Source organism: Carassius auratus, chromosome 39, assembly GCF_003368295.1.
Source record: "Carassius auratus strain Wakin chromosome 39, ASM336829v1, whole genome shotgun sequence".
NCBI lineage: Eukaryota > Metazoa > Chordata > Actinopteri > Cypriniformes > Cyprinidae > Carassius > Carassius auratus.
In genome coordinates this window covers 11,776,994-11,802,605 of record NC_039281.1, presented here as the reverse complement: position 1 = coordinate 11,802,605, position 25,612 = coordinate 11,776,994, and the positions used below count along the sequence as shown (strand labels likewise).

Genomic DNA, 25,612 nt, shown 5'->3' with positions numbered 1-25,612 from the left:
TAAGTTTCTGGAAACATCTGACCTTTACTGTTGCCTGAGCCAACTACTCTGTGCCTATGTTTACCTATATGAACTTCCAGATGTCGTACTCACGTTCACATAATACAAATCAACCTTGACATCAAGATAATGTATAGCATATATGGCATTTTCAAAGAATTAAGAGATTATAAAACACAGAATACAGGGATGTATGAATGGACTTACCCACATTCAATATTTATGCTATACTGCATTTCTTTCTTATATTAAATATCTTTGATCAGTGTATTTGGCACAATCAGGCAAACACGGATCGCCTGAACTCAACCTAAAGGCCTCGGGTTCCACTTATGGCAAGTAAAAATCAACGATGCAAGATCCATATTGCAGAAAAAGGCATTTGGAGGGCATTTTTATTCTCGCTGATAACATAATAAACACAGAATATGATCATGAATTAATTGATGAATGGCATCAGTGTTATGAGAGAAAATGATTTTCAGTCTAAGCTAGATTGCAATATTACACTCTGTTAGTGCAAAAGGGGATGTCTTTGCTAGATACAGTAGATAAATAGATACAGTCTGATTGATTGATTGATTGATACATTACATTTAAATACTTTGTCCCAAGTTTAACAGGACAGTTAGGCCTGTGTTTTTGAAATATCTTGCCTACAATTAATTCAATCATGCAAATGAATAAATAAATAAATAAATCAGGACGCTACTAACAATAACAGGACTTCTTCCAATCCTCTGGCATATTAATAGCATAGGAACATCATTTTGTTAAGGGAATGAGGTCTGCTTTAGCCTCCTGCTCCGTGTTGAAGAGGTGAGGCACTGTTGTTCAATATAGCACCAGCTCATTAGAGCTCTTCTTCCTTAACTGTGTCAGGATGAGGGCAAACACAACGTTAGACTGCAATTTACAGTGTGTATTCAGATAAAAAAAACTTTTTTTATCTTTAATCTTCTTTGACAGTTCTTCACAACATGACCTTGATGTTTTCCAATGAAAAACCAATGAGTTAGCTGAAACATCGATAAGGAACTGGGAATCTTCCAAAGCCTTGAGCAGTTGAAGAGATTGAGGGAATTCAAATATTCAGCTCATGGAGACCAGGCTCCAGAAAATCAATTTCCCTTTGCTTTCATGTTGAAGATCTGTGCAGATCCCCCACATTGATGTCCAAATTAAGGTTGAAATGGAGAGCATCCATGTTGCTCCAGGGGAATCTAAGTCCAGGTCGCCTCTGAAAGCCTGACCTAAAGTCACACTCCAATTAGCTGGGGTTTGGATTACTGGCTCGATTCAGTGTCTGAGAGGGATACTGAATAAAGAGTTTCATAAACACTTCATAAAGCACATGCTTACAACTATAGAGACCTAGTAATGGACTAAAGATATGGATGTGCCACTTAACAAAGGCTCACTTAAAACTATTATTAATACACAGTTTTGGTGCCTTAAAATAATATAGAAAGTGAATGATTATGACACAAGATTAAAGTGCAAATGTGGAGTATAGAATTCCGAAAATGAAAGGACATTCAGCCAGGTATGGTGACCCATACTCAGAACTCGTCCTCTGCATTTAACCCATCCAAAGTGCACACACACGCAGAGCAGTGAACACACACACCCGGAGCAGTGGGCAGCCATTTATGCTGCGGCGACCGGGGAGCAGTTGGGGGTTCGATGCCTTGCTCAAGGACACCTAAGTCGTGTTATTGCCAGCCCGAGATTTGAACCCACAAACCTAGGGTTAGGAATCAAACTCTATCCACTAGGCCACGATTTTCCCTAAATAATTGATTAATCATTGGCACCAGAACATCTTTCTGTTGTGTTCAAATTATTTTAACAAAGACAGTTTTCATAAGTTCAATTTTTTTTTTTATGATTAGCCTTTTGCCCTCTGTAAATGGATTGTATGAGCAATTATGTCCGCTTTTATTCCTGTTTGACTTGTCCAGGCTTCAGGTCAAGAAGAAGCTCAGAGAAGCAAGAGAGGCATGCATTTATATAATGTGCATCACATTTAAAATAGAGGTAGTTCTATCTAAAATTTGTGAACGTAGAGATATATTGATGCTGACTAATAAAATGTGTCATTATTGAATATACTTGCTGAAATGGCTGAATTGATGCCATCCCTTCCCCAGTCTTTTACTCCAGTGACTTTAAAGACTTTCTCCACTATTAAACATAACTCAGGTTATTTCCAGAAGAAGGGATTTGACACTCTCCTTTATGTTGTAGATAGCGTTGATCTCTGCGCAGCAGACGTATGTAGAGGCGTCTGATGAGACATGTCCTTTGAAGAATGGAACACTTAAGACGCTGTTATCTGTGCCATAATGACTGCCTTCCAGCTAAAGCAAACACAGACACATGGTCACCTTCCTGCTGCACAGTTAGTGCAGGTGGAGACCACCATATGTTTAGAAGTACAGTGAGCTCCAAACGTCTGACACCACGCTGAAAAGCTGTGATTCTTTTCATTAAACCTTTAAGAGTAAATTTTAGGACCTTGGAACATCCGAAACAAAGAAACAGGTAAAATTAAATATCCTATTTAAGATTCAGTTCTATTTCTAGATCGTTAATCAAATAATTAATTTTGTGACTATGATAATGTGATTCTTTGTACAGACAGTCAGATGTTCTTGCTTCCATAAAAGCACCAGATACTCTTTAAATGATCTGAAATCATGCTGAAGAATATGATCATCAGGTTTAAATTCATGCAGCTCGAGTGCTGAAGGACCAAAGAGGGACAAATCATGGACCTCATTTACAAAACATACGCACAGATTTAATCTTAAAGTGTGTGTAGGCTAAAATCAAGGTTCATTATCTATAAAAAATTTCTTTGATGTGGAAAAATTTTATACAAAATTATTTACATTTTTTTTATTCAGGTTTGATCAGAGTGGGTACCATATGCTGGACTCAAGTCGGAGAGCTTGTAAGCTTGAGATTCAAGACTGTGGTCAACCTGTAAATGATTTCCTGATTTCTGAGAGAGGAGTGACAATCTAATAACACAGATGGAATGTAAACCTCTTTGAAATCACTCATCTGGAAAGTGTGCATGCATGACATTTTCACCGATAGTATAACCCTTCAAACTCCAATCCGTTTAATCTATTTTGCCAATAATTAATTAATGAACACATTACAACACAAAAATGAATAAAATTTACCCAGAATACTAATTTTTTTAATCTACCAACATGTAAGATTTTCTTGATTTGTTCTCAGTACAGTTGCAATAGATGTGGGGCTTAACAGAGTCAACTGACTTCCCCATCAGTCTGACAGTGAAAGGTGTCCTCTCACCAGCACTGCTCAGAGCAATACTGCCTCTCTGTGGAGGAGCTCTCCTTATTATCCATCAGCCCCAAGTGAGCAGACAGGACAGGGTCAAAGATGAGCAACTTCTGCTCAGAACAACTGCATAATTCTACTGGTGATGGCTTGTAGAATCTGAACTGCATCAAAAGAAAAACTGTGAAGCAATGCTTAGTGAAAAATATTCAGTACTGTTCATCACAGACTGAAAACTGAGAAACTTACTCATGCAAATTATTATAATTAGCAAAATCTCCTCAAAACAAATAGAATGATTTGGTTGTTGCTCATGCTCTAGATAAACAAACAAATTAAAATTATTGCCCCAATTAATATCAAAGTCGCTTTCACTTTCAAAGGTATGATGTGTTGTACCCATTTTACTACTGTATTTCTGAGCTAAATGGATCTTTTGATGAAAATCACTCTGAGCTCTTTGTTTTATTGACTGGGACAAAATACAGAGAGACTTAAAATTCCCTTTTAATTAACGAAAACAGTTCCACTAAATGAAAGCCCCAACATTACACCATGATTCGATTTAAGATGTTACTTCTATTCAAACTGTGTATTTGAATAAGGTGCGGAGGATATCTGGTACGTCTGAATGTGCAGACATGGTTTAGTCTGAAAATACTTATGCCAAAGATTTGTTTTCATCCAGCGATTTGAGCTGACTAATAATGGAGAGCCTTGAGGGCTTTAAGTGCCATTTGCTTTATTACTTGGCATTTCTGCAACAGATCTATGAATTTGAGAAATACTGCAACCCTGGTTGCAACTTTAAGTACTTGGTGAATCTTCTCTAATCATCTAAACTATAGTACTGTACAAAAGTCTGGAGTTGGTAAGATTTATGTTCTCCAAAGTTGCATTTATTTATTTATTTTTTTTTTTAATCAAAAATACAGTTAAAACATTAAATTATGACATGTTATTACTACTTAAAATATATTTTTTTCTATTTTAATATATTTTGAAATGTATTCTTGTGATGCAAAGCTGAATTTTCAGTCTTCAGTGTCACGTGATCTTTCAGAAATCACTTTAATATGATGACTTGCTGCTCAAGGAACATTTTTTTTTTTTATCACTACCGATGAAAACCACTATTTTGTGTTATTTGAAATAGAAATCTTTAGTTATTTTTTAAATGTCTTTACTAACAGCTTTGATTAATTTAATGTGTACTTGCTGTAAAAAAACACAAAAAAAAAACAAACAAAAAAAAGAAATTATATATATATATCATTTTTTTAATGTTTTTAATGTTAGTGTATGCCTAAAACGAAAAGATCAATTCTGTTAATTCTCTTTTTTCCCCATAATTACACTTGTTAAAGTAGGTAAATATGTGTAAGCTTAGTATTTAAGTACAAACTGATACAAATGGTATCAGATCTCTTATGAAAATTCTGCAGGATCTGACCACCTGTCATCTGCCTCACCTTGGGTGTTTGTTTATATGATATTTTGACTAATTTGATTACCGATAAGAATCTGATACTCTCATCTCTCCTTTTATCATCATTCCAAACATTTTCCCATAAAATCGAAACAGAAAATGCAAAGAAGTTAGCAAGTTTACTTGAATCTGCTCATAACTAGCAGCAGTGATGCGAGGACTAAAGCAACCTGAAGTTTAAGTGGCGGTCAAACTTATTTTGTTCTTCTTTGTAGTTTAATCCAAATGCCTTCCTCGGGACGCAGAATGAGTTCCCCAAGAGGGCGCAGTTCCTCACGGCTCTGACATGCCTCTACGTCAAAGTGACGCAAGATCGTAGCAAGAACTACCTTCTCCTCCATCATGGCGAAGCGCTGGCCTGGAGCCACACATGCACAGAAAAAGAGAAAGTGGGAAAGAGAGAATAAGGTCTCAGAATGGCAACAAGACTAAGAGATGGGGAAGTTCATGGAGTACATTTCTAAATGCTCTTATTTGGAGCTTTCATTCCTGGAAGGCACTGGAGATGAGCCGAGTGCTGAAATAATAAATCTTCAAAGCTATACGGCTCTCGTTCAGTTTTGTTAGAAGCTTCTTCTAGTGTGTGGCCAGTGACCTGAACCTGCGAGCACCACTCGCTGTGAAACAATCTGTTTTATTCAGAGGTGGGACAGAGGCCCAAAGGGAAGAGAAGCACACTGCATCTCTCTTTTAACTATCCATGCTAATTATACAAATTAACTCATGAGTATAAGTATAAAAGAAAGTGAAACTTCACTATTGATGTAAGTTTTGTGAGACACATTTAACTTCTTTAATTTGTGTACTGTGTGTGAGATGCAGCAAAAGACATGAGCTCAACATTCAAACATGTCCATCTAGTGTGTTCATATAGAAAAACAATGTACAAGTAGTACAATAGAATGGATAGATACATTATGTGTCCAATCCTAGATAACACAGGGCCAACATCCTGCAGGTTTGAGCTCCAACCAGCTCAAAACCTCTTTCCTAGAAGTTTCTAGCAGAGATGGTCTTATTATTAGGAGATACAGGGGTCTGTATTAACTTTCTATTACAAAATGTCTTTTTTCCCGCCACTGTAAACTCTAACAATAGTTCAATACAAAACTATTATTTAATGACAAACAGGTTGATTCATTAAATGATAAGCTGTTTCCTCAAAAAAAAAAAGCTGTTTATTCTATGTAGTGAAACTTCTCCATTGAGATCCATTAAAAAAAACTCACTCTTTGTTGGCTAAAGGTTGCAGCACCTTCCAGTAGCGTGGTTTCTAGTTAGTCTGAAAACAATGATTAGCTGGTAATTAGGGTAGTAGCTAAACTCTGCGGGACAGTGGCCATCAAGGAACAGCCCTGCCTTACAAGTTCTGAGGATATCATATGACAAGGGTTGGAAACCAAGAACAGGTTCCATTAAAAAAAAAAAAAACACTACCAGAACTGAATCACGCTACTCTATAGATATATCTACAATGGGAAACGGGCTCAACATGTGCAGTCTGATTACAGAACAAATGACTTTAAGGAGCCGTTTCAGTTTAGTGAATTAAACACATCAAGTGCAGCCAGTACACTTCAATTCCCAATCAAACGTCTCTAGTGAGTCGGTTCTTTTGAGTGAAACAAACACATAGCACACAACCAGTATAGGCTGATTTCCAAACAAATTACTCTAGTAAGTCGGGTCTTTTTAGTAAATCAAACATATCGTGTGCACACAGCACAGTCCAATTCCCAATAATGTCTCCAGTGAGTTGGTTCTTTTCAGTGAATCAAACTGGAAGCATGCAGCTTATATAGTCTGAATACCAAACAAACAAAGTGAGTTGCTTTTTTAGAGAATCAAATGCGTGAATGCAACCACTGTATTGTAGTGTGATTACTCTTATGAACCATTTTTTAAGTTAATAAAAAAAATTATTTATGATTCCCTTCCTTACACATACGGCACAATGTATTACGGTACAGTTTTATCATTAGGCCGTGATTCCCAACATTTTTGTCTTCTGTAAAAAAAGGCTCATGGAACACATTTCTGTTTCAACACCTAAACGGAAATGTGTTCCTTTACACAATAATTACTATTATACTGGATAGAATTCAGCATTATAATTTCTATTGTAAGTCACTTTTATACTAAAATCTTTTTGTTATTTTTCTTACCGATGCAGTTTCTTGGCCCTGCAGAAAAAGGGATGTACGCATATGGATGCCTCCCTTTGCTGTTCTCTGGCAGAAACCTTTCCGGTCGAAAGTCCTCAGGTTCTGGAAAGTAGCGCGGGTCCCGGTGAAGAGCATATGGTATGATAACAGCATTCACTCCTTTTGGGACCTTGAACCCATCTGAAACAGAGCAACACAACAATAGCAGTGTTTCAATTACATTATACATGTTTGAGTTTGAACTGTTAAACAGGATTCAGCACACGGCAAACTATACCGCTGTGTAGGAGACAGAACAAAGCTTTAATAAATAACTGATAAACAGATGCATTTATTGCATGTTGCAACACTTTCCATCCTAAAAAGTTACTGTTTTCCATCTAGCTGCTTTGGCGTGAATAAAAAAAACTTTGTTCTGTGTAGAAATAAACACTCAGGTTGCTTCATATTTGCAAACGGGAGATGGAAATAGAAGCTCTGACATCTGCTGTTATGCTGAGGTGCAGATAATAAGGAGAGTGGCATCAAAAAGTGCAGATCTTTGAATCTGGTAGCACTGTTTGGCAAGCTGACAAACTGCTGCCACCTACTGATCTGACAGGTCTCGCAGATGCTGCGTGCAAACAGAGGCACGGAGGGGAAGATCCGCAGACTCTCCTTAATGACACACTCCAGGTAGCGCAGCTTTTTCAGGTCCTCAACCCCCACGTGGCGGTCTGACGAACCTGCCAATCATAATATAGGAGGAGACGCAGCTGAACTGTACAGTAAATGAGGCTGTTAGAAAACATTCAAAAGAATCTAGATGCTTTCTTGACTAGTGAGCAGCACTAAAACAGAACAAATTGTTTTATTAATAAAAAATTGTAGGCATTACGCTCAATCAAAGACTTATTTACCGAACACTTCCTGTAGTTCTACCTGCACTGCCTTCAGGACCTCAGGATGGGAACCAATCAGATGTAAAGCCCAGTTCATTGAAGCTGCAGTGGTATCATGACCCTGTCAAAGAGAACGGTTCTTCAAACAATGTTCTGTCTTTGACCGTTTCCTTGGGCAGTTTTATTTGTACCTCAAACATGAAGGTGTCCACTTCCTCCTGAATGTCCTCATGATTCAAATTCTTTCCATCCTCATAAGTAGTTTTTAGCAGCATGTCTAGGAAGGCTTGTCTTTTCCTCGGCCCCTGGTCAGAATCACTGGTAGGTTCAGAGCTCATAAACTTTGATCTCTCCTTAATTACCTTAAGGAAAACACAGAAAATTCTGTAAGAATGATCTGGAGGCTTGTATTTGATGGCCATCTGGAAAGTGTGTGCCATACAGAACATAAATAAATCACGTAATTTTCCTGAAGCAACTTTATCTTGATGCTACATTGTGTGTTAATGTTAAATAATCATTTTCAATTAATTTTTTCAATTTAAACAAAGAAAATATAAATAGTAAATGAAAATCCTGACAAGTAAAATCATTTACATTCTAAGATTACTAAAACTGAACTCAGACATAAAATAAAATAGCAAAAAAGTATATAAAAATGACAAAAGCACATAACACAATTACTAAAACAAAAATTAATACAGAAAATATAAAAATTTTAATCTGATTCAAAATATTAATAAATTCTACAATAGTGTAGGGTTAATTTCGGGATAATTTAATTACTTTTTCCTAGTCATCTCAAAGGCAAAAAGTGTCCCAATTTACTTGAATCCACCCTGTAAATAAGAATGCTGATCACTCACACTTGCAGTGAAGGAGTGAAGAATTCTCAATCTTCTGGAATGTTCTTTGCCTTCTTTTAACTTGTTGTAGATCCAGTCTGGCCACAGCCATGGTGCTCTCTGTCTCTTAGTGATGATGTCACTCATTCTGCAGGAGGAATATAAACACCGTCAGAGAGAACAACATATCTCTATTTATTAGATAGAAGATGTGCTCTACCACTGGAGTGCACTACTTACTTATAGACACTTTGGACATACTCAGAGTCAGAATTACTCTGAGCATAGATCTTCTTTCCCATTGCAGTTTCTGTTGCAAACAAACACATCCCATGTATCATCAATGTCTATTATAACTAAACAATAAGCATAAGGTCTTTAGACTAGTATCCATATAGCATATAAAATAACCATATTTATATAAAAACAGCAAAAGCCCATATTGTGCTTTCACACTATACAGGTTATGGAAAGATTGAATGTACTTTACCACATATGATGTCCAAAGCACATAATGTAATGTAGCTAAAGCAGTTGAATGGCTCTCCGTGTATGTGCTTCTCCATCTTTTGAATCAAAATATCCGTTTGTTCATTCATCACCTCTAGGAAGTCAGAGAGGATGGAGAAGTGGAAGGTTGGAGTCAGCATTTTACGTCGGTTACGCCACTTTTCCCCTGTGCTGTTGGGAAGAGTCAAGTCTGTGACCTCAACATAGCTTCACTACTATAAATTGAACAGGGAGATCATTTTATATTAAATGTCAGTGTTTCTGGACTCTGCTGCATTTGGACAGATGGCCAATGGCCCTGTGTCCAGCGTGGCTGATTATAAACTACTGTGCTTTTGATAGACTTTGTTTGCAGTGCTTGATGCAAGCTGCTTTTGAATATGAGATGAGATCTGCCAGTTTGGCAGGTGGTCCTCTACCGTATGTGAAACAAAGTTTAGTTTGACTTTAAATGTTATGACCTTTGAAAGAAAGGATTGCAGCTTTTTTTAAAGATAACAGATAGATATAAAACAGCAGTAGGCTACTCTTAAAACTTGTTAAATATCAAGTGTGTAATTATTTCTAGCATCACCAGTTGCAAATATAACAATGATTTTAAACAGGTACAATGATTATTGTTCTGGACACTTTGAAAAAAAAAATGGGGCAAAACAATAAACCTTTAACATTAATACTGCTCATATATAGAAGCATGCATATAACAATAATAACAGGAACGTTTTTTACATTTGTTATTCACATTATATATTTTTTTAATTAAATGTAATTTTTTATATATATATAAATATATATATATATATTTTTTTTGGTGGTTTTTGAAACTCAAACACAATTGTGCTGACATGCAAGATGCAAATTCAAACTGAATTATGAACTAAATTTACATTTAGTCTGCCTAAGTACTGTACAGTACTTAAATGTAAAAACCCTCAGAAAGTACTGAAATAAAAAATATATATTTTAAATAATATATTTAATTCCCATTTTGGGTTTATGCACCTGCCCCTAACCATGATTAACTCCCCTCAGTTGGTTGAAGAAAGAGATAATCCTGCCCCAAACTCACTCCATTGGTTAAGCCACTGATGCCGTGTCATGATGCTCAAATAAACAAAGTCAGTGTTTACACATGTTGGGTAATATTAGTCTACAAATGAATGGCTTACTTAGTTTGTCTTATATCAAACTATAAACTATTTTACTGAATTTACCCTATACTTCTACATAATACTTCTACAAATCATGTATTATGTTAACAGTGTGCATTAAAACGGACTGATTTCACAAAAACTGGTGGTAAAGCCACCGTACCTGGTGAGCAGGCCTGTGCCGAGCCAGGGGTGCAGGAACCTGTACGAGTATGACTTGTCAAGGTGTCTAGAATTACTGAGGACCACCTGATGGGAAAACAGAGGTTTGAGAATGAGCTGACAACTGTGAGGTCAATTATACAGAAGTAAATGGAAAGGATAAAATTTCAGCAACAGGCACCTCAATATTCTCTGCGTGATACAAGATCAGAAAGGGGACTGGACCCACCCAGACCTTTACTAGAGGAAGGTGTCTGTTTTCAGTTGTGCCTTCAATAATCTGGTTGAAAAAATCTTCAATAGAAACACACTTTTATAATTTTGCAGTGTTAAATGATCATTGTTAATTGATGCTAGTTTAAAAGAACACAGTCTCTTACCGCCTGCATTGGTTTTAAACTGTAGTGCATTACCAATGATTGGATAAGCGCCCGGCATTCCTGGAATTGGTCTCATTTGGTTCCATTTTCCTATATAATTTTTAAGTGGATGATATGTAGTAGATGCTAAAAGGAGTAAAAGAATGGCTATGAATATAATCCCCAAGATGTATAATCCAAAAAGGACACCCATTTCATTCGAATGAAGCTGGCCGCAGCTGATACACTGAGAGAAGTGCACAGGCTGCTTCACCGTGAACTTCAGACTTAACTGTTTCGTTTGCTTATCGCAAACAGAGAGCGAAAAACACCCTAGGCTGATTTAACAGATAGCTTTATGATACATAACTGGGACGCATGCAGGTTATCTGTGCCTCTCACTAAAACATTAACAGACAGCAGTGGTAATGCAGCAATAGATGATGGTCTGGCATATTATCGGTGGATCTTTTGTGTGTCTGTTGTGGTTTACTGCCACAAATTCTGTTGTCTTTCTCCCATGGAAGACTTTTGTTAAAAATAGAAACACACCTTTTACCCTGAATGGCCAATGGATTTAATTCATCACAATGATATTGAAGTATGATATTGGTGTGAAAATATGACCAATATTATTGGTGAAAGTGAGACTTTTTTGTTATTATTGTTAAGAAATTCAGAAAAATAACGTGTAATATTCTATGTTGATCGCTGTGATAGATCACTGAAACTTTGCCAAATTATATAACAGTTTTATTGCAAATGACTCCACCATGCAGATAAAAGTCTCAATAAAATTTTACTGAACCAAACAGTTTGGTAGAATTGGTATCACCGAAAAAGAAATAATTTAGCTATGAATAATGTTCAATCAACCTGTTGGCCGCAGACATATATTTAAACAGTAAAAACAAATAAATACTATACTGTACATGATACACGCACTGACTTACAATGACAAAAGATGTTTGGCATTCATTCTTCATAATTTTACAAAAGGAAATAACTGGGATGCTTGAGCTCATTAGTCCTGTTTTCTCCAGATGTGGATGTCAATGTGAAGTCCATAAACTGAAGGCACTGCATGTGACTGGACATCAGGTAACAAACCATACATTGAATCACAATCAAGTGATATTATGCATATCAGTCAATAGTATTCATAATATCTGTCTCATTTAATTACAAAATTAACTACCCTGCTATTGCATGACAGGCTGAAATTTCTTCCTCACATACACTGGAAACCGGCTCAGCTGTTTCCGATGATTCTGGCCACCTGAAAGCAGATGGTATTGATGATTTACTCAGGCTTGATTAAAATATATTTTCATTATGTGAATCTCTTCTCTACCAGGACTGTGCCTTATACACGTTAATTAATCTCCAGTGTCCCAAAAGCTAAATAAATAAAAGAATACTTTCAAAGAACTCACAAACATTCCTTTTAATTAAAGCCCCTTTGTCGTTGCTTATTTTTCTGGATCATTTATTTGTTGACGCTATGCAGTCTATGGAGTATAGACTGCAAAGTTAATTGGTTCAGGCTTTAAAGATAGAATTGTATATCGAGTAAACATGAACAAAGGGCAACGGATTTAAGCAATGTGTCACTAACGAATAAAATGTTGTTTTTATATGAAATAAAAAATAATAAGCAGTAGGGCATTGACCTATAGAGCCGAGCAGGGGCATGTTCCCTCTGTCTCCATCAGTGCAGGGTGGACGCCTCCTGCTGGGTGTGACACACTCCGAAAACCCACTAGCTGTAGAGCTGGTGATGCCCATACTGAAGCCTGTCACTCCCATAGGTGTGCTCTCACCTAAGAGACGCACAGAAAAGCTTACGCTGTCATCTTATTTTTCTTATATGACTTATTTTTAGGAAGTAAAAATGTAGAAGGGAAATCCATGGGGCTGTATGTTTGTGCTGTTCCTTCTGCCACTTGCCAGATCTGGTGGATACTTTGTAAAAGTGACCCACCTTTGACAAGACCTCGACTTGTCCTCATGTTACAGGCAAAATCCATGGGTGTGAAGGACCTTTTCATAGGGGTGTCGGACTGCAGAACAAAAACATGGCATGAGTTACATCCAACAATAGACTCCTCCGTATTTACTTCTTATTTAAAGCACTGTAACCACAGCAGTGTCTGAATCAGGAAAGTATCTATATCACTTCCTTGTTGGAGGTAGTGTCATGTTTCTATGAAGTTGTGTAGAAATGCAGTTTTGGTTTTGTTTTGCATTAAACTGCTGGTTACCTATAGCTATAACTGCCTAACATTTGATATCACAATGACTACTCCTGACTGTACATGCAGGTCGTCAAGACTTCTGTTTAAGGTATGCCCTTTCATCTGCAATGTATGCTTTTTTCATCCACACTACTGTACTGTAATCATAATTGTATGGTAGATTTACTCTGAATGTGTGAGTAGTATTAGGCCGAGATAGAGACTCCAGCATCAGGGTGGGCTCTCTCAAAGGTGGGAGGTTGTTTACTGCATGCATGACACTGGTAGTGCCGCCTCTTAGGATCCTTCCTCTGAGCTAAGAAATACAGAGAATAATGACATATGATTCTGTGCAGAGTGAATAGCCAACCATCTTTAAATATACCTTTACTTACACAGATTATCTTTTGATATTTAGAATTTTTCTGTAAAAGGGCAAAGGGCAACCATGTTTACTGTTTCCAAAGTCAAGTTGGCCAGTTTGCCCCTTTCACCCATTTAGAAAACCGCTGCTATCTCTGTTTGCAGAGAACAAAGTCCACACGGCTAGCTTTTCTTTAATGGGATGCTGAAACACCTTTCTGCTTGTCAATTTACACAAACGTTGTGTACAAAACCAAAGGCTGCTGCCTTGCTGTCCTTACCCTCTGTGGAAAGGTTTCAAATAAATTCAAATGAGATGGCTTGGAATTGATTTTTTTATTTTTTTTTGAGAAAAGCAAATATCAATTCACTATAATGCATGCTTCTCCATTAATAGTAAATTTTTTAAATATAAAATAATAATTATTATGAATCAGTATAACCACTCCATCTGTCTACAAGCACATAAATGTGGGATAAAATTAAACATGAAGAACATATGTTCTGTCTGTTCTGTTCTGTTCTGTCATCTTTGTAGACAAGATGTTACATAAACATTTGATGCCTACCTAAATCATACACTGCTAAAAAAGCTTTTTTTCAGGTTTTGAAAAGTCATATCCTGATGGTTGGTCAGTGGTCAGTTTGGTTTCAATAGAGGTGTGAATGACAAGGTTAACATAGTCTTTATCACATATAACTCGCATAAGGCAGTGGCAAATGTTAAACCCATCAGATTGTGTTTGTGGAATATGTATGTTTCATGTATGTACATGTCAGGGTTCAGTCAGACTTTTGATGTTTTATTATTTTAATTAGTCTTAATTAGAAATACTGTGAAATATTAATAGAATAGTTTAATCCTGTTACTCCATTAATCCAGTCTTCTGTGTCACATGATGCTGCAGAAATCATTTTGATTAAATGCTCAAGAACATTTCTAAAAATGAACAAATTGTTAAAACAGCTGTGCTGGAAACTGATACATTTTTTCAAAATAGTTCAAAGTTCAAAAGATCAGTATTGATAAAAAATAGACATTTTTAAACAGTGTAAACATCTGTAATGTTTATATTAATTCAATGCATCCTTGCTAAATAAAAATATTAATTTCTTTCGAAGAAGAAAAAGAATCTTACTGACCCCATACTTTTGAAAAAGGTAATGTAAGTGTTAATAAAAATTAATAAATCAAGGACACATGAATCTCTTCAGGTAAAGCAGATCAATAGTCTGCAGGCTACAGTGATAGCGGTGTGGCTTGTTACCTGCATGAGCCTGGAAACTGGTGCATAGTTTTCTTGCTCTTGAGACTCCGAGTGTATCTGAGGAAGCCCGTGGCTCTCAACGGCACTTACTGGTGGAGAGGGCAGGCTTTCATTCACAGTGGTTCTGCAAGAAACAAACCCAAGAACATAGACTTATTTTAATTAGCAGTCTGCATGTTTACTCATGCCTGACACCCCTGCAGGAGCTCAAGGCTACTTCTGTGATTTTTCCCAAGCGATGACAAGGTTAAAAGTGTTGCAATTAAAAATGTGCAATGCAGCTTTAGGGACCAATTTAACAAGTGCTTTTGAAAGAAGTTTGCATTTCAAAAGAATGCCTCGGCCCATTATAACAGGACCCCAGTAAGCCTTGCATTGAATAATCTGCAGCCACATATTCGGAAAGAGTTGCATCAAGCATTAAAAGAGTTGCTGCAACAAAACTTCTCATATCACAGTCTTTACGTAAAACTTGTAAGGGTAGCGACCTTAGAATCATTTTATTAGATAATATTTCAGCAATCCTGTCATATGTGCTTTCTATCTGCTGTTTATAATCAGAAATAGTGATGCCAAATTCATAAATAATTCAATCTTTTGATCTTATTGGTCAAATGCATTTGCAGAGCTGAAATGGTTCAAGGTTTAGTTTGATTCCTTCAGTCAGTTCACCCATTTGCAGTGGTTTCTCACACCGGAATAATAAAAGGATATTTTATCAAATGGAAAACAAATTGAGCACTGATTGAGGCGCATATTAATTTATAATCCATTGCATTTGCAAATGTGCACTTGAACAATTCTGTAAAGCAGATAACTCGATTTACATTAATTTATATCCAAAACAATCACGCTTTATGTAAATGTAAAAAAAAAAAAGAAATGATTTAGACATCACTACTTTTTTATTAACTAGGGAGAAGATCTAGCATGTCAATATTATTAATGAATAATGACTTTAATATAATTAAGCTCCTCCAAACAAACTTGGAACACTGAGCAAAATTCACATGGACTACTTTTATGACACATCTATGGTGCTCTTTTCTCATATTAAAGTTTTCTGTTTGTGTTCCACAAAAGAAAGAAAGTCATATGGGTATGGAACGATATGTTCCAGTTGCCACTTTTGGGTGAAGGGTCCCTTTAAACTCTTTTAATCATGTGTGCAAGGTTACAGCTCACAGTCTAGTTCCTCGTAAGATTTGGCTTCCATTTCCCATGAGGCTGTGGAACATTCGAACCCTGCCACTGAGTCTGGGAAGTCTGCGCTGGGCTGTGGGTTTCTGTAGGAGTATACCGGACCCTCTCAGAGCATGAGTCTTCAAACACATCAACATGCCCGCTCCATCATCTGTGTCATACCTTAAGAGGAGCCAAGACAGATCAAGTCACAGGTATTCAGTTGTTTTCATACAGATTTATCCGTAGTTAATATATTCCATAATTCTGTTCCTTATTAAATTGTCTTAGAAAATAGTTATAGCAATAGAAAGGGTTAGATACTGACTTTCCAAACTCCAAAAGACTTACAGGGCTCTCTCAGTAAATCCCTGATGTCTCTGTTGCAGTGGCTTTGCTTGGATTGTCATAACACCGTTTAAATTAATCTTGTAGGCACTTGAGACCTATTAGAAGAAATGACACATTCATAAAACAAGGTCAAAGTAACGGGCAGGACTCCATCTTTGCAGCAAAACGCATCATGTTTTAGTAGGTCGTCACCTGTACATTATTGCTGCATGTTGACAGGAAAGTGGTTCTGCTGCTGGAACCTCTGGACAACAGAAGATGATGTCTTTTAACTGGGAGTTGAGATGAAGGTGCTTGACTGGAGCTCTCTAATGTCCTCCTCTGCATTGCTACATCTGATGCCAAAAGAACATTAGGGATTTAGGGAAATCTCCAACAGTGCACTTAACTTCTGGCAGATTAGCAACTGAATCTCATGTTATTACTCCAAAATACCATAGAGTAGCACAAACAGACATGGGGACAAACACAGTTCATGCTGAAGCCCCAAGGTTCCTATCATTGTTGAGTTTTTATCATTATTTGTTAATTTTTGTATATATTTACCTATTGTTTACAAGCTTACACCCATTTGAAACGCTTTGATAAGGACAATGTTCCTGTGTTGATGTATTTCCCATTGAAATTGAAGTTGAACATAAAGTTAGGGTGGGCCATATTAAAGGGTTCACCCATTTTTATCAAGGTTTTCACAAAAATGTTAAGCATCTCAACTGTTTTTAACATATGTAATAATATTAAATGTTTCATGAGAAGCAAATCAGCCTATTAGAATGATTTCTGAAAGATCGTGTGACATGGAAGACTGGAGTAAAGATGCTGGAAATTCAGCTTTGCCATCACAGGAATAAATTACATTTAAAATATTTTAAAATATATGATTTTTTTTTATTTAAATTGTAACAGCGTTTCACATTACAGTTTTAATGCATGTTTGATCACATAAATGCAACCTTGAGACTTTTCAAAACCAAAAAAATCTTAAAATCCAATTTTGGTACATGTATTGTACAACTGCATTGTACATACATGGTCTAAAAGCTACAAAACTCCCCTTAAGGGGTCTTTAAGTATGCAAAAGCTGTGTTGTGGTTCTTCACCCACCCAGGATCTAATGATCAAACATGCACTGTTGGCTAAATCGGCTAGTTTAGTTATTCAGTAATTCAGACACACCCTGGAGCTGTTTCTCCCAGTACTTGTGTAAGAGCTCCTCCAGAAGGCCCACCACATCCCTCCATGTGTCATCAAACAGCTCATCTGCAACTGCATCACGGATGCATGCATGAGGGGAAACCGGGGGGACTCCAGCCCTGGGGGCCACAGATGAAGACTTCCTCTGATCCACCTCCTCCTCTTCCCTAAAGCCAAAAGAATTACACAAGTTACAACTAAATATTCCCTTCTGACAGAATGCCTTAAAACCGGTGCACCTTATTAACAGTCCATTTATGGTGAATAAAACTGCAGATAACAGAAGAAAATGAGACAGTATGTCATTTGTAGAATATAGATCACCAGTGACTAAATGTCTAGTGAAGTGCAAAGAAATAGTTGTTTTTGAAATTATTGTTTGGGGCTAACTGTCACAACAGTTACTGTATATCACTGTAAATACAATGTTCGATTCAAAGATCCAGTTATTTGGATTTGTTTACTCGCATATTTTTTTCCCAAACTAAAATTTCAATATCATATTTTGGGGCAAGATGTCACATTTCTAATTCATATGTGTTATAAACTATTTAAAATGTAATTATTTGTATGAAAAGTTTTATCTATCTTCTGTATACAAATACACACACACACACACACACACACACACATAAATACATACACACACACGCATATATATATATATATATATATATATATATATATATATATATATATATATATATATATATATATATATATATTTCCTTGCGCAGTACGAGTGGCAATGTTCAATAACTTTATGAATAGCCGACATGAATAGCTTTTTAGAAGCCAAGAATTTAAGGTATGTTTTAGAATCTAAGGTATATTTTCAAAAATAAATCTACACTGTGTTAACAACTTACCCCAGTCTTCCTTACAAATAAGGTTTGTTCATTAGGGCAAGTTATTTATTTTTCATTGGCTCATAAAAAAAAAAAAAAAAAATCTGAATGATTACCCTACATTTTTTTTAATTAGAATGAAACTTTTTTTCAGTGTCAAGCAAAGGCAAAAATGTATGACAAATTTATGGTTAGCTTATTCAATCTAGTAAATTAAGTATATGAATCTCAGGGAAAAAAAAGATCTCTAAGCATTTTGAGTAAAAGATTAATTGTGATGTACATTTCTTTCCCATCATAAGCCAGGAACTCCTCTATGCTGCCCTCTGCTTCATAAACCTCCTCTTCCTCAGCGAGGTCGAGTGAATGCTCATAGAGAGGGGAGCTGGAGCTCCGGACAGACTGCTCACACCAAAGACCCGGGGCCAGACTGCGGCCTGCTACATACAGCCTGCAGGCAGAGAGAGAAATGAGAGAGGACGCATTCTCACCACATCCAGGCCAGACTGATAAATGCACCGCCTGCGGACACGTTCAGTGCAGTGTCTTCATAACATATTGCATATTTTTAATCAGGTGAGAGGCCTCCTCCTTGAGGGCTGGTTTTATGTGTTATATCAAATGTATAATGTATGATAGGCTTCAGTGCATATTTTAAAAAAAAACTGATAAGTGCAGTCAAGCCAAAATAAAGAGCTAAGCCCAGGAAACAACCAGTGTAAGTCCATTAATCAGGAGATAAAGAACATTTTTTATAAGATAAAAATGACCTTAAAAATTTCATGAGTAACTCGAGATAAATATCATATTGTGATAAATTATATATAATGACAAGAAATTGTTGAAGAACATTAGCTAAACTTGAACTTGCATCTCTTCCTAAAAATTAAATACTGTATAAAAATTATTATATTTAATTATATTATATCATCCAAAAGTTTGAGAATGGTAAGATTTTTAAACAAGTCTCTTACACTCGCCAAGGCAACATTTATTTGATCAAAATACAGAAAAACAGTAATATCATGAAATATTGGTTTTCAATTTAAAATAACCATTTCTTATTCTAAAATATTTGGTCACATTTTATTTTAGGGTCAAATTCTCACTATTAACTAACCATTTACTATGACTTTTGCCTCAATTAACTCCTTATTTGCTGCTTATTAATAGTTTATAAGGTAGTTGTTAAGTTTAGGGTATTGGGTAGGATTATGGATGTCATGCATTATATGTACTTTATAAGCACTAATAAACAGCCAATATGTTAATAATAGACATGCTAATAAACAACCAGTTATTAGTGTGAATTGGACCCTATACTAAAGTGTTACCAAATATTTTAAATTCTTACAATTCCTGTGATGGCAAACTGAATTTTCAACATCATTCCTCCAATCTTCAGTGTCACATGATCCTTCAGAAATCATTCTCATACGCTTTCATTATCAAGGTTGAAAACAGAGGTTCTGCTTTTTATTTTTGTGGAAACTGTGATCCTGAACATTTTTCAGGATTCTTTGATGAATATAAAGTTAAAAAGAACAGCATTTATTTGAAATATAAATTTTTTTAACATTATAAATGTCTGTACTGTCACTTTTAGGAAATGTAATGGGTCCTTAAATTTATTTTCTGACACCTAACTTGACTTGTAAATTTGAAAATCTAAACAGTTCATCTAAGTAGTTTTGTTATTTCATGTTGTTGAGGGGCTTACTCGCTATGGTCTTCTCTTTTGTCCAGACAGGTGAGTGTGGAGGAGGAGGAGGTTCTGGCACTGGACTCTCGTCTGCAGATATACTGAACACCCTCCTGTTTGGGAGGCTCCAACTGATTCCCTAAAATCCTGTGATCAAGGACGAAACACAACAAGACAGTATCAGCACGCAGGGTTGTGCAAGCTTTAGAAATTATTAGAAAATTCCTTTTCAATCCTAATCCAATTACTGAATTTGCTGAATTTTTATTTGGATTTAAAGTGGATGAAATAAAGCAGTATCAAACTTGAGAATTCAGAATTCAACAATTTCTCTCACAAAGGAGCTGTACCTGAGATGGGGGGTGTGTGCGTTCCACTCCTCACACTCCTCCTGCAGGGACTCCGAGCGGCTGCTGACTCTCCCCTCATACAGCAGCTCATCCACAGAGTTAAAGAGCTGACGCACACGCTGTGTATTCGCCCGCTCGAACTCCTGGACACAAGCCAAACCAAATAACACACAGTGCAAAAAGCAAAGAATCCCACAGCTGAGGAGATGCATCTAGTGAAGCATTTGAAACAGTAAAACACATGCACTAACACCAGGAAACTGGGAGAGTCTTTAAAATGATACACAGAATAATGCCCTGATGTTTCTTATTGATCTAGTGTTAGTTACCAGGTGCATATTATCAGTGTTATATGCTATTCAGAAATGAAAAAATTTATTTTACTTTTTTTGTTTGAAATAGCTATATAACATATTAACCATAAACATATTTACAAAAACAATAATGTATGTATGTGTGTATATACGTATATTCACACGTATACTGAATTTATAACTGAATTTATAAATGGAAGCTGATCCTAAAATTCAGATCAATTGAAAGGAAAAGGCTACAAAACATCTGTTAGAAGAACAGAGACATTACGTCATATCTCCAGGAGCAGATGGAGCTGTGCTCTGTGGAGAGACCGGGGCCAGTGCCTGGGCTGCTGGAGCGAGACGGGAGGTGACTCACGGGGGTAGTCCCATCAGCAGAAGACTGACCACATGATGAGATGCTACCAATGAAGAAATGAGACATTCAGATTACTCTGAAGACTGTTTTCTACTTTCAAAGGTCACTTATACTTACTCAAGTATGTTATACAGCTGAAACCTTACAATAAGGTCGGAGTATTCTACAAAGGAAATAATGATTGTGTTACCTGAGACCACTTTTTGTGACCCTGCTGACACTTTTGGTGAAGGTCAGGCACGGGCTTTTCATGTTCGTTGAGCAGCTTTTTCCTAATGCATGATACAATGGGAATACAAATGGAAAAAAGAAGTTCAATTTATGTCATGCACAGAACACATGCTGCAGCAATACATTCAGAGACATTGATGAAACAAAAAGCACGATAAGAATCCTACTAATCTCCATCTAACGCTGTATTTTATAATCCCTTTAGAATTATTATGCATGCAGCTTTTATAATCTTCTATTATTTTAGAGACTACATGTAATGTGTGTATAAAAATGTATTTGTCCCACAGCAGGACCATTTAAATTGTACTAATCAAGGCAAAGAGCTACTGTAATAATTTTGTTATGAAAAACATATCCACCTTCAGGTATCAGGTACATTATGCTGTCGCCTTCAAGCTTTCACTCTTTGTCTCAAACTGCCTCTAATTTATCTGACAATTATGTGATGAATAATTTAGACAGTACAAGATCAAAGTACATTATACAGGCATGTTGGGGATCCAAATGTATCACTATGACAACAAGAAGCTTTATTTGTAACATTTACAGAGTAAAATAGACAGCTGAGAAATTAGTTATTCAAAATTATTTTGATTGTTCTAGAATTTGAAGATTTATTGGGTCTTTTAAGATTCATCAGCATATTATCAGCATTTATCAAGACCTCTGTGAATAAATGGGTGCTGGTTATAACTGTAACCTAAAAATAATAATGAAAAACATTAAAATAGTTTTAATAAACATACTTTAAAACTAAAAAAAACAGCAATATGTCAAATCAGAGACAATTAAAATGGGCTTACTGAGGTTATAACTTGCATAATTAGTATAAGTGATCTTGCTGATGTAACAAAATACATGATCAAACTTCCAGCAATGCATAATTTTAAAGTTATGACGAGTTGTGATTGTTCCTTCTAAAATGCCATAACTTCACAAATAACTTACCCAATTACAATGAGTCCAGTATGTTTGTCACAACACGCTGCCCTGTAGCTGTCTGGGTAGTGCAAGAGCACAGGAGGTAGGGTGTCCAAAAACGAGGCCCACCCAAAGCCCAATGCACAGTGCATGGGTAAAATATTCCTCTATGGTAAGTATGGTAGCAAGCCCAATGACTTTAAAAACAGACAGCAGCATTCACACTTACAGAGCTGCCATCAAAATTGGTAACGTCTTGTTTCCTCTGCAGGTCAACATGAATGTGCTGTCCCTCGTCCCCTAGTCCTGAGTAGAGGTGTCTCAGATCGGTTCCTTCAGCTCCATCAAAGGAGTGTTTGGACACGCTACAGTGGCACAGCACAGGTGCCCGAAAGTCCCCACCCTCCCCTCAATGTTTCATTTAGCATCCAACCAATTATTTTCCATCTTGGAATATAAAATAAATTGACTCACCATCAGGCCATCCAAAATGAAGATGAGTTTGTTTCTTCATTAAACACATTAAGTAAAGATCATGTTCCATGAAGACATTTTGTGAATTTCCTACCGTAAATATATCAAAACTTAATTTTTGATTAGTAATATGCATTGCTAAGAACATCATTTAGACAACTTTACAGGTGGTTTTCTCAATATTTGGATATTTTGCACCCTTAACTTCCACATTTTCAAACAGTTGTATCTCGACCAAATGTCATCCTTTCCTAACAAACACATCAAATGGAAAGCTTATTTATTCAGCTTTCAGATGATAGATCTCAAAAATTGCCCCTTATGACTGGTTTTGTGGTCTAGGGTCACACGTGAGGTCAAGAAAGTTGCATACCTATTTTGCAATAATCTAGTATTTATACAAAAATTGGCAAAATAGTTTTAGATGGTGCATAGCATGTCACTGCAGTACAAGTCCAGTCCCAAAGAATATTTCACGTCAAGTACTACTAGCAATTTATCTTGAACATTAATATATAAAGAAGACAACAAGACCTTTCTGTGCACACTGGAGCACAAACTGACACCACAGCTACAGAAGACGTAACACAGAGAAAGGGGAAAACTAATTAGCAGCGGGTGAGGGCTTCAACGGTTGGCAGGGGTCAACAAGGAAGCCCAGCATCACTAGCGGCTCAGGTTTCCCCTCACAGAGCAAACAGCAAATAATTTCAGCAGGTTGCCCGCCAGGTCCTAATAAAACATGCATGAGCAGCATGGCAGCAGAAAGCCTCAGCTGACTGACATGGATTCTTTCTCTTGTCTGCCTTTTAACAGCAAGCACAATGGGACAGTGATTTCACTCAGTACAAGCCTGTCAAATTTTACACCATTCCAGAGTTCGAATAACATTAAACCTCACTTGTTAAAACAATTATATAATATAACATAATAACAAGTAATCTATAAATATTTAACCTTGGTAAAGCTAACTTTGTATTTTTGTTTGTGAAATGCATTCTTGATGTTGTATTTTCTATCTATCTATCCGCTTGTCTGTCCATACATCCGTCTGTCCATCTATCTATATCTCTGTCTGTCTATCTAATTTGGAAATGAATGCATGTTTGAATGTAAAAAGATAGCAAGCGTTATCTGTAATTTTATGGTGTGTTTGTGTGAGATGTTTTGCTAAGAAGAGTTTAAAGAATACATTTGCTGTTCTCTAAGATCACTAAGCAATTGAAATTTCTAAACTGTTTAAGATATGCATTTTCTCCTCAGCAAATACTTTTTTTTTTTTTTGTATGCCAATATCCTTATATCCTACATACGCAACAAGTGACAACTGGTGTTCGCATTTTACTGAATTACAATACTAATATTTATTTCTAAGGCCTTGAAAGACACAGTAGTCTTCTTTTAAAACCTGCATCAAAGGAAAGCTACACTTTTGCCTTCCACAACTTTCAAAGATCAGCTCCAGTGAAGGACTTCAGTCGTAACTAAATGCTGGTGTAGATTGAGCAATTAGATATGCTCGTGCCAAAGGAAAGACTATACCCTGATTCTATGACATTAGTCTTGTATTAATTAGTTATCAAGTACTGAGCACAATTCAATTAAATATTGAAGCTCGTGCCACAAAAGAACACAGTTTTGACTGTATTGTTGCCTAGGTTTTATTTATTGTACACAGCACTAAATAATCGTGCCCCTTATCTCTGAAATGCATGTGTAGTAGACATAGATTTTACTTAAATAGACATTAAAATCCCAAGACATTTAAATGTAAATAAAAAGGACATTCTAAACCCCCAAAGAATCAACAGGTTATTGTTGTAAAACTCCAGTGTCTGGTATGAATGCGAAAGAGAAGGCGCTTACTTCAAGCGGTCATCGCTCTCTCGGACCGGACTCATATTGTCCTGAGCTCTTCTCGTCCTCTTCCATTGAAGTGTTCGCTCCGAATCTAGCAGAGACTTGTTCAAACCAAAGCGAAAATGTCTGTCAGGAAAGCCATGCTGGAACTTCGGTCCGCCGCTCGGCTCCACGCGCTCCACGGTCACCTGCATTAATGAACGTACGTGACTGACAGCTTCACCGCGCTGACAGCACGAGCTGCACTCCGCGCACGGACAGAGGACAGAGGAGGTGACTGACGAGCTGTCACTCACGAACCGTACACTGTCTGCTGTTAACATATCTTAACGACAACCACACAGTGCAGATTCTGGGGAAGCTAATTAAGAGTCACGTCCCTCAACGGAAGTCAACACACTAGAATAAGTAAGGGGTTCTCAGTAGTATCTATTGTTTTTGCACACGTGAGTGAGCGCGCGGATGTAGGTTTGTACGTTTCAAAAGCATCTTAAAAACAAAGTTTAAGTAACCACAGAAAATTAGGCTAAAAGTTAGTCGGAATGCCAAAAAAAAAAAAAAAAAAAAAATAATAATAATAATAATAAAAATAAAAAAAAAAGTAAAACTAAATACGCTCGCACAAAAGTCGAGAGGGTAACCATGCAACAGTTTTCCATTCTAGCGCTTTCGCTTAGAATTTGTTCAAAACGATATGGTACATGAACAAAACATCAACAGTGTAAATATTTACCCCCCCCCCCCCCACACACACACACACACACACTATAAATGTCATTAATATCTCAGTTTTTTTTTTTTTTACATTTATTTTAAAAAGAAATTTTTATGTATGTATTTATGCATTAGGCTAACTGTAAAAAAATACCGTTCAAAATCATGGGATCATTAAGATTTTCATTAGTATCTTATCCTCATCTATGCTGGATTTATCTGATACAGATATATACAAAAAAAATAATAAAATACAGAAAAACAGTAATATTGTGAAATATCATTACAATTTAAAAATATAGCTGCAAGCAGCAATAACGGGGCCAAGCACTACAGAAGCAAGCTTCAGACGAACG

At 36.4% G+C, this 25,612-nt stretch overlaps 2 protein-coding genes across 3 annotated transcripts; both read right to left on the bottom strand.

The window, feature by feature from the left end:
- Positions 1–4,910: 4,910 nt before the first annotated feature.
- Positions 4,911–12,022, bottom strand: LOC113057916 (cytochrome P450 4V2-like). 2 transcript variants are annotated; one of them, XM_026225513.1, is made up of 12 exons: positions 11,837–12,022; positions 10,905–11,030; positions 10,706–10,818; positions 10,526–10,611; positions 9,192–9,382; positions 8,942–9,011; positions 8,723–8,849; positions 8,048–8,218; positions 7,875–7,977; positions 7,566–7,700; positions 6,976–7,155; positions 4,911–5,168 (listed from the first exon to the last, which is right to left on the bottom strand). In XM_026225513.1, exons 1-12 carry the CDS (start codon positions 11,856–11,858, stop codon positions 5,005–5,007), a joined length of 1,488 nt encoding a protein of 495 aa, XP_026081298.1. In that variant the 5' UTR covers positions 11,859–12,022; the 3' UTR covers positions 4,911–5,004. The 2 variants fall into 2 exon arrangements, with proteins under 2 accessions (XP_026081298.1, XP_026081297.1); XM_026225512.1 differs by lacking the exon at positions 11,837–12,022 and having other exon boundaries at positions 10,905–11,188.
- LOC113057915 (protein FAM149A-like) lies at positions 11,986–25,009 on the bottom strand. The gene is given in 16 exon segments (XM_026225511.1): positions 11,986–12,162; positions 12,557–12,706; positions 12,868–12,946; positions 13,308–13,436; positions 14,752–14,875; positions 15,937–16,116; positions 16,285–16,379; positions 16,477–16,619; positions 17,461–17,645; positions 18,610–18,777; positions 20,047–20,175; positions 20,379–20,521; positions 20,964–21,096; positions 21,244–21,287; positions 21,289–21,325; positions 24,549–25,009. Coding segments are annotated over 16 exon segments (2,133 nt in total). The 5' UTR covers positions 24,866–25,009; the 3' UTR covers positions 11,986–12,085.
- Between the last annotated feature and the right edge of the window lie 603 nt (positions 25,010–25,612).